At 37.6% G+C, this 15889-nt stretch overlaps 1 protein-coding gene across 2 annotated transcripts in view; it reads right to left on the reverse strand.

Moving 5' to 3' along the window:
- The window catches only part of STXBP5L (syntaxin binding protein 5L), a 361575-nt gene that overhangs the window by 287668 nt on the left and 58018 nt on the right, over window positions 1-15889 (reverse strand). For both annotated transcript variants that reach the window (XM_075555662.1, XM_075555661.1), the window contains exons 3-4: window positions 11232-11313; window positions 454-554 (exon numbers count right to left, since the gene is read on the reverse strand). In XM_075555662.1, coding sequence (XP_075411777.1) covers window positions 454-554; window positions 11232-11313 — 183 coding nt within the window. The remainder of the gene's footprint in view (window positions 1-453; window positions 555-11231; window positions 11314-15889) is intronic.

The raw sequence follows: 15889 nt of genomic DNA on the forward strand, positions 1-15889 counted from the left end.
TTAGTGTGGCTAAACTTGTAATTAGCCATCAGTGGCAACATTTTTTGATATTTGAACCTTTTGTCTTTAAATATAAAATGCTTCAGACATAGAGTTAAAGTGTGAAAGGTAACTTTTCCATGAACAAAATGCATATAGATATACATTTAGTATCTACTTACAAAATTTAGGTCTGGGTTTTCATCACTCTAGAGCAGGAAAAAAGAACTTATCATTGCTTAAGTCATGGATTATAAAGCACAACAAAAAGGTTAGCCTTTTCCAGTAGGAAATGACTAAAACTATACCAATTATGCATTTTATAGGAAAAAAAGCCAAAAAAAAGCTAAAATATTTAGCAAATTCTTTCTAGATATTATTATTCTAAAACTTTGAACAGTTAACCTAAAAGTTGCTTAGGAAATAATTTTGCTTTACATTAAAAAATTTTTTCAGCAACTCAGACATTCTTACCGTTCTCGATTAAATTTAAGAGAATGAAGAATAACAGGTCTTTTTTGTTTAAGGTTCCACAAATGAAGTGTATCATCTGAACTTGCACTGACCAAAGCACCCTGCAAGAAGAAGACAGTAAGTGAGCAACTTATCAATTTTAAAGTTCTTTATGTAAAGCAGAATAAAATAAGCTAATCTACTGAAGTGATCACTTTTCAGATATTTTGTAGCCATATAATCTAGAAATATAAACTAGTACAGGTGTGCATTCTCCAAACAGTAAGACTAATAATATGAGTCAAAGAAATAAGCAAAATGCAGTTTATACATGGTAAGAATTATTTGCTAAGGGAATTTACCAATAGAGCAGAAAAAGTATTGTGGAATCATTGTTACCACTAAGGATCTTTTTTTTCATTGTCTTAGGAAAATAAAGTTGTTTTGCTGTTGTTCTTTACGCATATATATATTGAGTAATTTTGCACAGAAGTAAATATCTAGCCTAGTTGTATAAATTACAACCAAGTCCCTATGTTTTCAAATGTTATTCTAAAAATCTATGATAAATGTAAACATTTATCCAATTAGAATTTAATAGAACTATAAGAAGCCATGCTGGTGTAGTGCACTCCTAATTGAAAAATTGGTCATTTGAACCCACCAGCTAGCCCATGGGAGAAAGACAAGGAGTCTGATCCCATAAAGATTTACAGTCTCCCATAAAGATTTATGGAGCAGTTATATTGTCCTATAAGGTTGCAATGAGTACGAAACAATTCAACAGCAGTGAGTTTTAAATCACCATCAAGTACAAATAAATCTTACTTAAAAAGCAATAAAACATTTCCTACCTTTTAACACTGCATAAAGAGTAAGATATATCATTACATATCTCTAAAATTCATTCCCATCGACTTGATCTGACTCATAGAAACCCTATAGGAAAGGGTGGACCTGCCTCTGTGAGTTTGTGAGATGTAACTCTTTATGGGAGTAGAAAGCTTCATCTTTTTTTGATGGAGTGGCTGGTGACTTCAAAATGACTACGTTGCAGTTAGCTGGTCATCACATAATCCATTATAGCACTAGAGAGCTCCTTGTCATTTTATATAAGCATAATTTATTTTACTGAATTAAGATCATCTTAAACTCTGGTAGAAGTTTTACTATAATCACAATTTCCCTATTCAAAAAATAAATGCTTATTTATGACACAGACTTAAACAACTCTAGAATATTGTCTGTGTCCTGTAAACACAATCTGGCAGAACCACAGTGGTATTAAAATGCCTTAAAAATTTTTCATACCTGCCAAAATACTATTATAAGTAATCTTTCAGAGTTTACAACATTAATCATGGATATAAACCTGGCTTTCATTTCAATATGAGGAAGAGTTATCTAGGAATTCCTTGATATTTTTTCTTCTCTAGGAATTACAGGAGAAGAGAATAGGAATCTATAAGATCTCTCAAAATAAGTTCTTAACTAGGAACTACAGATTGGATTGAGACATCAAAAATGTTAACAAGTTAGTTACTAGTGACTAATTAATAATAAAATTGTTTTGCTTTTATGTTATTGCTTTTAGCCTCTTCCCCTTTCTTCCTTTTCTCAATTCTATTTTTAGTACTTCATAGCAATTGTGCCTGAACGGTGAAATCTGCCAGGTTTGCCAGTAAGGAAGATATCATAGTTTCTCAGAAAGACTTTGAACCATGAGGGGTAAAAAGTGAATGCTAATGTTACAAATTCTTCTTGCCCTAGGTATCTCTAATTGGAGTTTTAAAAACATTTTATTCATATTCACTATTATAAATTCTTAGAAATATATGTGCCAAATATGAAAATACTCTTATGGCATTTCATCAATGATGTTCATTATTGAATAACAATATCATTATTAATGCCTTAAGAAAGCAACCCGTGGCACCTCATTTTTTCCTCAAGGCACTGAGCTAAATTTGATAAGAGTCTGAATTTGGTTTGACAGAAACTCTTTAAAAAATTTTCCCATTGACTAGTTCATTTAACATAAAAGATCTTTAGAAGACTCAAGAGTCAAAAAGGTCTTTCGCAACCCTCAACAAATGATAAACCTACAACTTATTTTTAGTTTGGCAGGTGCATATTTTGTTTGTAGAGAATTTGTCATCATCATAGTTCTATAAAAATAGTGGACGCGACTTCTGGGAAGATGGCAACTGAGTAACACATACCAGGGGTGCAGGAATCAGTCCAGGAGAGTTAGTAAGAGGGAAACTCAACACTGCTGGATCACAGGAGAGGCACCATAAAGATAAAAGTAGGCACAGATCCACAAGGTTTTGAGGGGTGGAGGCTTTTGGCTTAGCACAGTGGAGGCCAGCTAGGGCTTTACCTTAGCCCTGCCACTGTCCTGGTGAGAGCCGGGACCATTTGGAACCAGTGCAGGGGCTTTAACTCAACACAGCCGCAGCTTGCCGCCACCTCGAAGCAGGGATAAAACCCTTGCTGCTCCACAGGCAGGGATTCAGGGATCAACTATATTGTTACTTTTGTTTCTCTCTCTTCTCTCTATCTCCACACAGTCTCAGTGGGGTTACTTTTTAATTTTTTTCCCTACTGTTTGTCTCTTCCAGGTTCTCTCACACTCCACTGCTGAAATCCAGGTTACTCCCATTAGCCTAGGGCAGAGGTCCTCAAACTACAGCCCGCAGGCCACATGCAGCCCACCGAGTACATTTATCCAGCCCATAGGGTGTTTTTTCCCCATTTGGTTTTTTTTACTTCAAAATAAGATATGTGCAGTGTGCATAGGAATTTGTTCATAGTTTTTTTTTAACTATAGTCTGGCCCTCCAATGGGTCTGAGGGACAGTGACTGACCCCCTCTTTTAAAAGGTTGAGGACACCTGGTCTAGGGCATTTATGCCTGCTCCAACCCAGTTAGATTAGCAACACGCTGTGCAGAATAGCCCAAGGCTGGGAAAAGCCTGGCCAACTTCCACTAGGGGTACTCTGCCCAACTTTTTACCAGTGAATTCCTGCCTGTGTGGATGGTGAAGGCCCTGTTTTTCCTCTGTTGTCCAGTGTAACTGAGGAAACTTCCTCCCACCTACCTTAGTGTCTCACATGACCTAAGGTAGCTTGGCCAACACTTGCCAATGTTCCAAGCTGCTGCAGGAAACTCTGCCCAACCTCTGCAGTGATCTCCATGGCCAAGGTAATTCTGCCCACCATTCTCGGTGTTCTACACCAAAGCAAGCAAGCCACCACCCTTCTGGGGCACTCCTCTAAGAAGGAAGCCACAGGAGAATAAAGTGGTAGGATAATTCCATAGTGAAATTATACATAGGCAGTTTGAAGAAAGATTCCTACAAGTCTCCTAGAGAGAACCAGTGCTCTTTGACTCCCTGGAAAATGGCACCTGACCTCTGGGGGGAAAAAATAACACAACACAGTCATCAGTCCCAGTGACCTCAACGAAAAAAACAGGAGAAACAAAAAGCAATGGCAGAAGATGTCCTGAACATAACGACATCCACGGAAGAAGCAGACATTGAGCTGCCACAGAAAGAAATTTTAAGAATGCTGCTTGGAGCCATACAGTATATGAGGGAAACAATATAGAAAAAGGATGAGATGATAGAGGAGATAAAGTCCACACACCAAAAGAACATACAAGATCTTAGGGAGGAGATAACAAAAACCAGTATTAGACCCACGGACCTCGAGAATTGACTGGAGGAAGCAGAGAACCACACCAGTGACTTGGAGGAGAGCCAAGCAGACTTGAACAAACAAGAACAAAATCTAATAAGATCATCAGAGAAGCTGAAGAAAACCTAAGAGCTATGTCTGAAGCTTTGAAGAGGAACAACATTAGAATTATTAGATTATCAAGGGAAGGCACAGTAAAGAAGTCATCTGCAACAATAGTAAGATAATTCTTTTAGGAAAACTTCCCCAAATTAATGCATGAAAACCAGGAAACCATTCAGGAGGTTGAAAGAACACCAGCTAGACTAAATCCCAAGATGTCACCAAGGCACATAATAGTTAAACTATCCAACTTTGAGGAAAAGGAGAAAATCAGGAAAGCAGCTAGGGAAAAACAAGCAATCACATATAAAGGTTCCCAAATAAGAATATGGCCAGACCTATCAGCAAAAACTATGAAGAAGAAGAGAGAGTGGAGTAACATATTCCAAAAATTGAAGGAAAACAATGCAAACCCAAGTATACTCTACCCAGCCAAATTATCAATCTAGATAGATAGAGAAGTAAGAGTCTTCCCAGATAAGGGAAAACTCAAAGAATACGTTGCAAGAAACCCAGCCCTACAAAAGATCCTTGCCGACCTAGTATGGGCAGAAGAACAACACCCACCAAGCATAAATAAGAGACTGTCACATAGAACAACCGCACCCAGAAGGCAACAAAGAGAAAACAGACCCCAAGATAGCATTGGCTTAAGGATGGAAAGAAGTCAAGAATGCTACACATACAAAGACATGCACATTAATAAGAAAAAAAAGTAGGGGAAAAAAACAGACAGAAGAGGTATAAGATGACATCACAGAGTCTGCAGAGGGAGATAATAACCCTGAATATCAATGGGCTGAATTCAGTCATTAAAAGACTAAGGCTAGCAGACTGGGTTAGAAAACACAGTCCATCAATCTGCTGCCTACAGGAGAAATAGCTCAATGCTACAGACAAAAAATAGGCTGAGAGTCAAAGGCTGGAGAAATGTATACCAAGCAAACAGCAATTGAAATAAAGCAGGAGTTGCAAGTCTAATCTTGGATAAAATTGACCACAAAGTGCAAACCATAAAAAGAGATAAGGAGGGACACTGTATAATGCTCAAAGGAACGATAGACAAAGAACCACTAAGCATTGTAAACATATATTTCCCAAATGAGAAACCCACTGAATAAATAGGTCAACCAAACACTCCAAAAGATGAAAAAAGAAATCACATCCTCAACAATTATACGGTGTGACTTCAATACACCACTCTCTGAGAAAGATAGATCACAGGGAAAGAAACTCAACAAGGAGGCTAGAGACCTAAATACTACAACTAGACAATTTGACCTGATAGATATTTCCACAGCTTTCATCCAAATTCAGGAAATTCACATTCTTATCAAGGCTGCACGGCACATATTCGAAGATAGACCACATGCTGAGGCATAAGCAAATCTACACAAATTTAAGTACATTGATAACAACAGATCTCTCTCTCTGACCACTGTGCCATAAGGCTGGAAATCAACAAAAGGAAGATGAAGAAAACAAAAGTAAACAATTGGAGGAGGAATAACTATTGCAAAAGGAGTGTGTACAGGCACAGATCAGAAATGAAATCAGGAAATTTCTAGAAACCAACTAGAATGAGTACACGATGTACCAAAACTTATGGGACACAGCAAGGCAGTGATCAGAAGTTTCATAGCAACACATGCACACCTGAGAAAGGAAGAGAGACTCATGATTGATATGCTGGCACAAAATTTACAACAACTAGAGCAGAGTCAGCAAGACAATCCCACTAATGGCAAAAGAAAATAAATAATAAATATCAGGGCTGAGATTCAGGAGAGGGAAAATAAGAAAACTATGGAAAAATTTAATGCTGCTAAAGTTGGTTCTTTGTAAGGACAAACAGAATCGAAAGACCACTGGCAAACTGAACCAAAAAAAAAGGAGGGAACAAATTTCAATATCAAGAATAAGAGATGAAAGAGAGGACATTACAACAGACCCCAATGAAATCAAAAGGATAATTACACAGAATTACAAAGGATTGTACTCCAATGAATTCAACAACTTGGAAGACATGGACAAATTCTTGGAAAAACAATCCCTCCCTAGACTATCCCTAAAGGATGTCAAGAATCTCAACAGACCCATAGCAATAGAAGAAATAGACAAGGTTATCAAGGAATTAGCCACAAAAATATCCCCTGGATCAGATGGTTTCACAGGATAATTCTACTAAGCATTTAGGGAAGAACTAACACCAATCACACAAACTCTTCCAGAACATAGAAAAAGATGGCAAACTTCCGAATTCCTTCTATGAAGCTAGTAAAACTGTGATACCAAAAGTGGGCAAGGATCCCACAAGAATCAAGAACTACAGACTATGTCCCTAATGAACATTGATGCAAAAATCCTTAACAAAATACTAGCCAACAGAATACAAATGTATATAAAACAAATAATTCACCATGACCAAGTGGGATTCATACCAGGGATGCAGGGATGGTTCAACATACAAAAGGCCATTAATATCATTCACCACATTGACATGAAAAACTATAAGAACCACATGATAATATCGATAGATGCAGAAAAAGCATTCGACAACATACAACAACAATTACTGTTTAAGACATTTGAGAAGATAGGAATGGAAGGAAAATTCCTCAAGACAATACAAGCTATATGAAAAACCAACAGCCAATGTGATAGTCAATGGAGAAAGGACTAACACAATCACACTGAAAAAGGTCACCAGACAAGGATGCCCCTTGTTCCCACTCTTATTAAATATTGTACTAGAGGTTTTAGCTAGCAGCATAAGGCAAAGGCAAGACATCAAAGGTATTCGTCTGGCGAAGGGAGAGGTGAAACAATCGTTACTTGCAGATGATATGATTTTATATATGGAAAATCCAAAAAGCTCCACAAGGGCAATACTGGAAGCAATAGAGGAGTTTGGCAGAGTGGCAGGATACAAGATCAACAAACAGAAGTCCATCCGACTGCTATACACATCAGCTAAGACCACAGAAGAGATCAAAAAGGTGGTACCCTTCACAATAGCCAAACACAAATTGAAATATCTATGGATATACCTGACTAAAAGGACAAAATGTCTATATGAGGAAAACTACAGAACATTATTACAAGAAACCAAGAGTGACCTCAACAAATGGAAGAATATCCCATGCTTGTGGATTGGAAGACTCGAAGTAGTCAAGATGTCAGTTCTGCCAAAGGCACTATATAAGTTTAATGCAATCCCAAAACAATTACCCTCATCTTTCTTCAAAGAAATGGAAAAAACTGATTATCAACTTCAGGTGGAGATGGAAGAGGGAAGAAGCCCAGAATTAGCAGAGAAGGACACAGTGGGAGGACTTGCTTTATCTCCCTTTAGCACATTCTAAACAGCCACAGTTGTCAAGACCGCATGGTAGTGTTACATTGACAGATACTCAGACCAATGGAAAAGAACTAAAACCCCTAAATAAAATCATCAGCATACAGACAACTGACCTTTGATAAGGGCCCCCAAAATATCCAATGGGAAGCAGATGCCCTCTTTAACAAGTGGTGCTGGAAAAAATAGATATGTACCTTCAGAAAACTAAAGCAAGACCCGTATCTCACTCCATGCACAAGAATAAACTCGAATGGATCACAGACCTTGAAGTTAAACCCCAAACTATTAGGCCCATCAATGAGGGAATCGGGACCAACTTGAGAACTTAGGCACAGGGAATAGACTATCAGAAATAGGTAAGGACACAAACACAAAGGAGGTACAAATTGACAAATGGAACAGACTGAAGATAAAACACCTGTGTACATTGAAAGAATTCACCAAGAGAGTAATGTGAGAGCCCACGGACTGGAAAACATCTTTAGCAATGACATATCAGACTAAAGCCTTATTACTAAAATCTACAATACTCTGCTAGCTTCCCAAAATAAAAAAACATAGAAAAAAGTGGAGGAAATCATGCTAAGCAAAGTAAGCCAAGCACAAAAGTACAAGTACAACATGAGTCCACTTAGGTAAGCCTTTAAAAATATGTAATAGTATTAAGGGAAAAGCTACTGCAGTCAGACGAAATCCAGGGAAACATATGGTAGCCAATAAAAAGGAAGCAGGGAAAAGAAAAAAAATTAATGGCTAGCAGGGCAAAGGGCACTAACTCAACCAAGGAGAGGGTATTGTTTATATCTCCACAGGGAAAGAAGGACCAGAATTCAACACAGTGCTCCAAGATGTGAAAGCAACATGCCGGCATGGAGTAGGAAACCAGTGGAGAGGTCTGAGGGGCCGGCCCCAATCCCAACTACACAGACACCTGCCCCTCCCCCCAGAAGAATTTATTTCAGAGGACAGCACTAAAGCTGCAGTTCTGGGAGAGGAACATGTCTGATCAGAGCACAGGGGAGCAAATGAAGGGGGAGAAAGAGAGGAGCACATCCTGGCCCACCAAGCCTTGGGGACGATATTCCTGTTCAGAACAACCAATCCACAGAGAAGACCACATGGCTGGCCCCACTATGAGACATGACATCCCTCACTGACCTATAGCCTTACAGGGGAAAACACAGGAGACACAGTATGGGAAATTCGCCTGATCTGATCCCACCACACTGGGGCAAAACACTAAGGGCATACAACAGAACAGCAAGGGAAACAGAACAATGAAGTTCCCAGGGAATACCAAAAATAGACTTTGGTGCCAGGGCTTGGCATCCCAACAGACTCGGCTGGAAAACACTCCTAAATGCCAACAAACAGTTCTTGAACTAACTACAACCTTTTCTTCCTTGTTTTGTTTTATTTTTTGTCACTGGCTTGTTGTTGTTTTCTTTCCTTTTGTTGCTTGGTGTTGCTCTGTCTTGTTTTTGTGCATGCTATTATCTCCGCAGGTCTGTCTAAATAAGATCACTGGATGAACAATCTGGAGGAGAAACCAACGGACCAACAGTTCTGGGGGGGACATGGGAGAGAGGGAGGTGTGGGTAAAGATAGTGGTGGTAACAAATCCAGGGATGAGGGAACAACAAATGATCCAAATTGGTGGTGAGGAGGGTATAGGAAGCCTGATAGGGCATGACCAAGGGTAATGTAACAGAGAGGAATTAATTAAACCCTAATGAAGGCTGAACATGATAGTTGGACAAGAGGACAGTAAAAGGAAATAGGGGAAAGAGCTAGGATGTAAAAGGCATTTATAGAGGTCTAAAGAAAGGCATGTACATATGTAAATATATTTATATATGAGGAGGTGGAAATGGATCTATGTGCATATATTTTTAGATATAGTATTAAGATAGCAGATGGACATTGGGCCTCCATTCAAGTACTCCCTCAATGCAAGAATACTTTTTTCTATTAAACTGGCATTCCATGATGCTCACCTTCCTGATACAATCACTCAAAGACAAAAGGGGTGCATAAGCAAATGTGGTCAATAAAGCTGATGGTGCCCGACTATCAAAAGATATAGCGTCTGGAGGCTTAAAGGCTTGAGGGTAAACAAGCGGCCATCTAGCTCAGAAGCAATCAAACTCACATGGAAGAAGCACACCAGCCTGCATGATCACGAGGTGCCTAAGGGATCGGTTATCAGGCATCAAAGAACAAAAAATGATTTCACTGTATGCTCACCTCCCTGATAAGACCGCTGAAGACATATTGGTGCATAAGCAAATGTGGCAAAGAAAGCTTATGGTGCCTGACTATCAAAAGATATAGCACCTGGGTTCTTAAACGTTTGAAGGTAAACAAGCAGCTATCTAGCTCAGAAGCAACAAAGTCCACATGGAAGAAGCACACCAGCCTGCATGATCACGAGGTGCCGAAGGGATCGATTATCAGGAATCATCAGAACAAAATTCATATCATTGTGAATGAGGGGGAGTGTGGGGTGGAGACCCAAAGTTCATCTGTAGGCAATTGGACATCCCCTTATGGAAGGGTCGTGAGGAGGAGACGAACCAATCAGGGTGCAGTAGCATCGATGAAACATACAACTTTCCTGTAGTTCTTAAATGCTTCCCCTCCACTATCATGATCACAATTCTACCTTACAAATTCGGCTAGACCAGAGGACGTACACTGGTACAGATAGGAACTGGAAACACAGGGAATCCAGGGCAGATGATCCCTTCAGGACCAGTGGTGAGAATGGCGATATGCGAGGGTGGAGGGAGAGTGGGGTGGAATGGAGCAACCAATCACAAGGATCTACATATAACTTCCTCCCTGGGTGATGGACAACAGAAAACTGGGTGAAAAGAGACATCGGACAGTGTAAGATATGACAAAATAATAATTTATAAATTATCTAGGGTTCATGAGGGAGGGGAAAAATAAGGAGCTGATGCCAGAGCCTTAGGTAGAGAGCAAATGTTTTTAGAATGATGAGGGCAATGAATGTACAAATGTTCTTTACACAATTGTATGTATGGATTGTGATAAGAGTTGTATGAGGCCCTAATGAAATAATTTTTTTAAATAGTGGAAAAGTAGACTACTAAGTGGTTTAAGAGCTATATATACAAATGTATATGGATGTATATATATATATATAAAGAGAGAAAAGATTCAAATGTAAATAAATAAAAATATTATTTCATGGAAAATAATGACAAGATATGAAGTTAGAATGGCTCACAAAATTTAAGTTGGTGGGAAAAGAGATAATAGAAGGGATTAGAACAAAGGGAGAGAAACGATAGAATCTAAAGTCTTACAATAGGCCAATGAAGCAAAGTTTTCATTAGCTGATAGTAAAACTTTAGATAGTTTTAAGTTATGCTACATAGTCATGACAACAGTATATTCTGATTTATATCATATCTTCCATTAAAATTTAAAGAATTGATAACTACAAAAATGTTATCTTTTATTTAAAATGTGGCTAAGAATAATGCTGTATACATTTGGATTTTTAGCAGTTAGAGCCATGCTATAAAAACATATTACATCATTGAAGAAATGTGTGTGTTTGAAAAACGTGTGTGAAGGAAGCAATCATTTAAAAGTCTTACCTCATTGATTAAGAATTGAAGTTGCAGGACAGCTGCACCACTTTCATGTTGGCAATAACAATCCACACCAGCTCTCCCAAGTCTAATATAATTAAAGTCAAGGACACTATCATTTTATTTTTTAACCATTTTATTAAGATATAATCTAGCCATCATACCATACTATAGTTCACTAATCTCAAGAAGTGTTGTACAATTGCTACCACAATCAGTTTCAAACATCTTCATTTTTGTACTCCTTGATATTAGTTGCCCAATAGCCAAACCCTTATCTAGTTATTGATTATAAATTCACACATCCTGGGTTTCATATACCAAAAACATAGAATAATGCAAAACAGAGACAAGAAAGCTATCAATGAAAAAAAATCATTTGAAAAGAAAGTCAGAAAATATTAAAACCAGATCAAACTCTATGTGTCAAAAGGGAGATCAAATAATAAGGTTTTAACCATTCAAGTCAGATTTTTTCATTTTAATCTACTCTAATCCTTTCTACAATACTGTCTGACAACCAGGCTATTCTAATCCTTTGATTATAGTCAGAGGAAAATCTCTGGAGGCTTAGTCTGTGTGTAGATCCTGTAAATGTATTTTGGGATTCCATTGTTATCCATAGGCTTCTGCAAACCAGAATTTCATAATTTAAGCTCTGATACTATTCTTGCCTTTGGAAGAATACTAATATAGTATATAGATAGTAATATCTAATACTCTAGAAGTAAAGGATAGAATTAGCATTAAAACTTTGAAAGAGAATACTTTCCTACACATGAAATAAAATAGGAATAAAATATCCAGGCACACTTAATCTAATTTTAATTTTGTTTAAATGATTAACTACTTCCTTCATTAAATAAATTCAGTGAGACAAATATCTTAATGTAAGAAATAAAATCAAAAGATTCATTAAAATATGTCTATGCAAATATTCTTATAATCTTAATATATACAAAAACTTTCAAAATATAACTGAAAACCCGAGACCACAAGCATAATAATGCATTTTAATAATATATTATTAAAGTCAGTTTATATTATATATAGTACTAAATACCTTTTTTTAAAAAAGAAAAGAGAGAGAAGAGATGGGAGTAAAGAAGGAAGTGGAGGCAGATATGAAAACCAGTGGAAGAGAATTCAAGTATCAATTCCATGCAAACTGATATGATATCGTTAATATACTTATTATTATTATGTTATTTGTTCCCTTGCATAAATATGTAAATTATGAGAACATTTAGTTAACTTCCAGTCATAATAAAGAAACAAGGACTAGCTTTATCATTCTATATGAAACTATTAAAAATACGCATCAAATTTAATTAACAACAATTTTCAGGAACCGAATACCAGGTATGTTCCATAAGAAAAGGAGAGGGAAAAAAGATGAGCCTTGTGATTTGCAGAACTCACTGCCTAAAGAGAACACAGTAGGGGAACCCATAAGGAATCTGGCATCTGAGAGCAAGATAGAAACAACCCAAAAAGAAGCAGAGGTAACAGTTTCCAATACCTAACAAAGGTGAGGCATTTTTCATGTTCTCCCCAGTCAGAATGGAAAACGCCTGAATGTATATTGTGCAGGGTACTTAGAAGACAATTGCCTCAGTATTATGGAAAGTTCATTACTAGAATAATGGCTGCTTTGATACTGCCTGTTAAGACTTAGAAACATGTCTCTATAAGATGAAGCTATTTCCACAGAATTTAATTGCATTCCAGGACAAAGTCCAAAGCTAAGTATAGAAATATAATATGTGCACTCACATTGGCTCTGACCCATGGTGCCCAACTGCACAACAGAATAAACACCATCCAGTCCTGCATCATCCTCACAATTGTTCCTATGCCTGAGGCCATTGATGGAGTCACTGTTTCAATCCATCTTGCTGAGGGCCTTCCTCTCCTTCACTGCCCCTCCACTTGTCCAAGCATGATATCTTTCTCCAGGGACTAGTCTCTCCTGACAACATGTTCAAAGTATGCAAGACGATTCCTGCCATCCTTGCCTCTAAGAGCACTGTGGTCTCACTTCTTCTAACACAGATTAGTTTCTTTTAGCAGTCCATGGTACTTTCAATATTCTTCTCCAGCACCACAATTCAAACTCATCTATTCTATGGTCTTCCTTATTCATCCAACTTTCACATACAGATGAGGCAATTGAGAATACTATTGCTTGGGTCAGGCACACGTTAGTCAAAGTAACATCCTTGCTTTCAATCCTCTAAGGAGGTCTTGTGCAGCAGATTTACATAATAGAATACGTCTTTTGATTTCTTGACTGCACTTCCGTGAACATTGATTGTGGATCCACACAAGGAAAAATCCTTGGCAACTTCAACCTTTTCTTCATTTATCATGAGATTCCCTATTGTTCCAGTAGTGAAGATTTGGGTCTTCTTTACATTGAGGTATAATCCATACTGAAGGCTACATGCCTTGATCTTCATCAGCAAGTGCTTCAAGTCATCCTTACTTTCAGCAAGAAAGATTATGTCATATGCATATAGCAGGTTGTTAATAAGCCTTCCTCCCATCCTGCTGCCACATTCTTCTTCATAGAAGACAGCAAGAGTATGGAAACTCTCAGTGAGACTGATGGAAACAATTTTCATGATAGACTAGCATGTACCAACAAAAATGAGGATAGCAAATAACATTTTCTTCTACTGTGCATAAGATGACTATGAGTCAGCATTCACTCAACAACCACTTAATGATCATTGGAGTTACATGATTTCATGTCAACCTGACATGATAAGAAGGGGTGGGCTCTGATAGTTAGGTTTTTTGTGCCACTAAGAACATGGTTTTGTGCCCCATAAGAACATGTTTTAGCCTGTCAATCAACTTGAGCTTGATTGAAGAGCAAAGAAGATAAATGGCTCTCAAAGGCAAGTCTCTCTCTCTTTTGGTCCCTGGAGGAGGCTCACTTTCTCTCTCTCTCTCTCTCTCTCTCTCTCTCTCTCTGCTTTGCCTTCTTATTGACGAGCTACTTTGAGCCAAACTGGGGGTAGCCAAAGCCCTGGAGATGTGTCCACCACCACTGGATGTACAAGACTTTGCACCCATTGGCCTGTGATCTTCCTGCATTCAGCATCATTGTGTATGGCCATATGAATCTGAAGATGGATTTATAGACTAGTATCAGGCTTATGGAACAGTTTGAGATTTATGGACTTGATATGGTCTGGGCTGGGATTCTTGCTTGATATATAATTACTTCTTGATATAAAGCTCTCTCTTACACATTTATGAGTATGCCTGGATTTGTTTCTCTAGTCAACCCCACATAACACATTGACCTATTATGTATCTGTCATCTATGATTTAAAATGTTCCATAGAAAGGAATAAATACTAAAAGTAAAATAAATAACAGTGCACTATAAGACAAATATATTTTTAATGAAGTCACGAAGGTAAGGAAGCAAAATATTTGAAGAAAATGAGATAAAGAAAAACATAGACAAAAGTTAAATAAAATTAGGAAAATTATACCTAAAGTCATTGCAAATATCGAAAATATAATTATTTTAAGTTATTTAAAAAGCTGAAATATTACTGGCCTGATAGACGGATGGAACTCCTAAGCTTATGGCTTTTGGCTACCCTTCAAGCATGTAATCAAGCTCACTTCTGACCCAAGCTTTTGATAATCCATAGGCAGGTATATAAGATGCACAGTAATCCCAGGAAGGTGGGCATTCCTTAGAATAAACAGTCATACAAGACCAAAAAGACAGCATTTGACTAGGGATAAGGATCACAAGATAGGAAAGAACAAGAAATAAGTCACATATTTAATAAGTATGGTAAGAGGATATAACCTTGACCACACTTTTCCTAATTTTAAACCATACAGCATTCTCTTATCTATTCACACAACTACCTCTTGATCCATGTACAGGTTCCACATGAATACAATGAAGTTTTCTGGAATTCCCATTCTTTTTAAGACTATCCATACATAGTGTGTTATGATCTACTTAGTCAAATGCCTTGACATAGCCAATAAAAGACAAGTAAACATCTTTCAGATATTCTCTGCTGTGAGCCAAGATCCATCTGACATCAGCAAGACATCCCTCATCCCATGTCCTCTTTTGATTATAGCCTGAACCTCTTGACAGTTCCCTGTCAATGTACTGCTTCAAATCATTGCTGGATGATCTTTAGCGAAATTTTACTTCCATGTGATATCAGTGATATTGTTCTTTGAGCATTCTGTTGGGTCACCTTTCTTTGAAATTGACACAAATATGAATCATTTCCAGTCAGTTGGTCAAGAAGCTGTCTTCCAAATTTCCTTTGATCACTACTATTCAAAAGTATAGCAGAAGTTATAGCCAAGAAATTAAGCAAAGGCAGGGAAGAGGAAGAGGAGAAATGTAAGTTATTGGAATTAAAAAAAAGTAAAACTATAGCATTCACGCATTCACACATGACATTATTCTATAAGTAAATTCAACTTCCTTCTAATACATTACAAATCATAGCAACCCTACAGAACAGAGTAGAACTGCCCGTTTGAGTTTTTAAGACTTTTACATTTTTATGCGAACAAACAGCCTCATCTATCTCCTGCAGAGTCACTGGAGGGTTTCCACAAGAAGAGAATTATAGCTAATGAAGAAATTCAGAGAAATCAGC

Source organism: Tenrec ecaudatus, chromosome 8 (assembly GCF_050624435.1).
Source record: "Tenrec ecaudatus isolate mTenEca1 chromosome 8, mTenEca1.hap1, whole genome shotgun sequence".
NCBI classification, from domain to species: domain Eukaryota; kingdom Metazoa; phylum Chordata; class Mammalia; order Afrosoricida; family Tenrecidae; genus Tenrec; species Tenrec ecaudatus.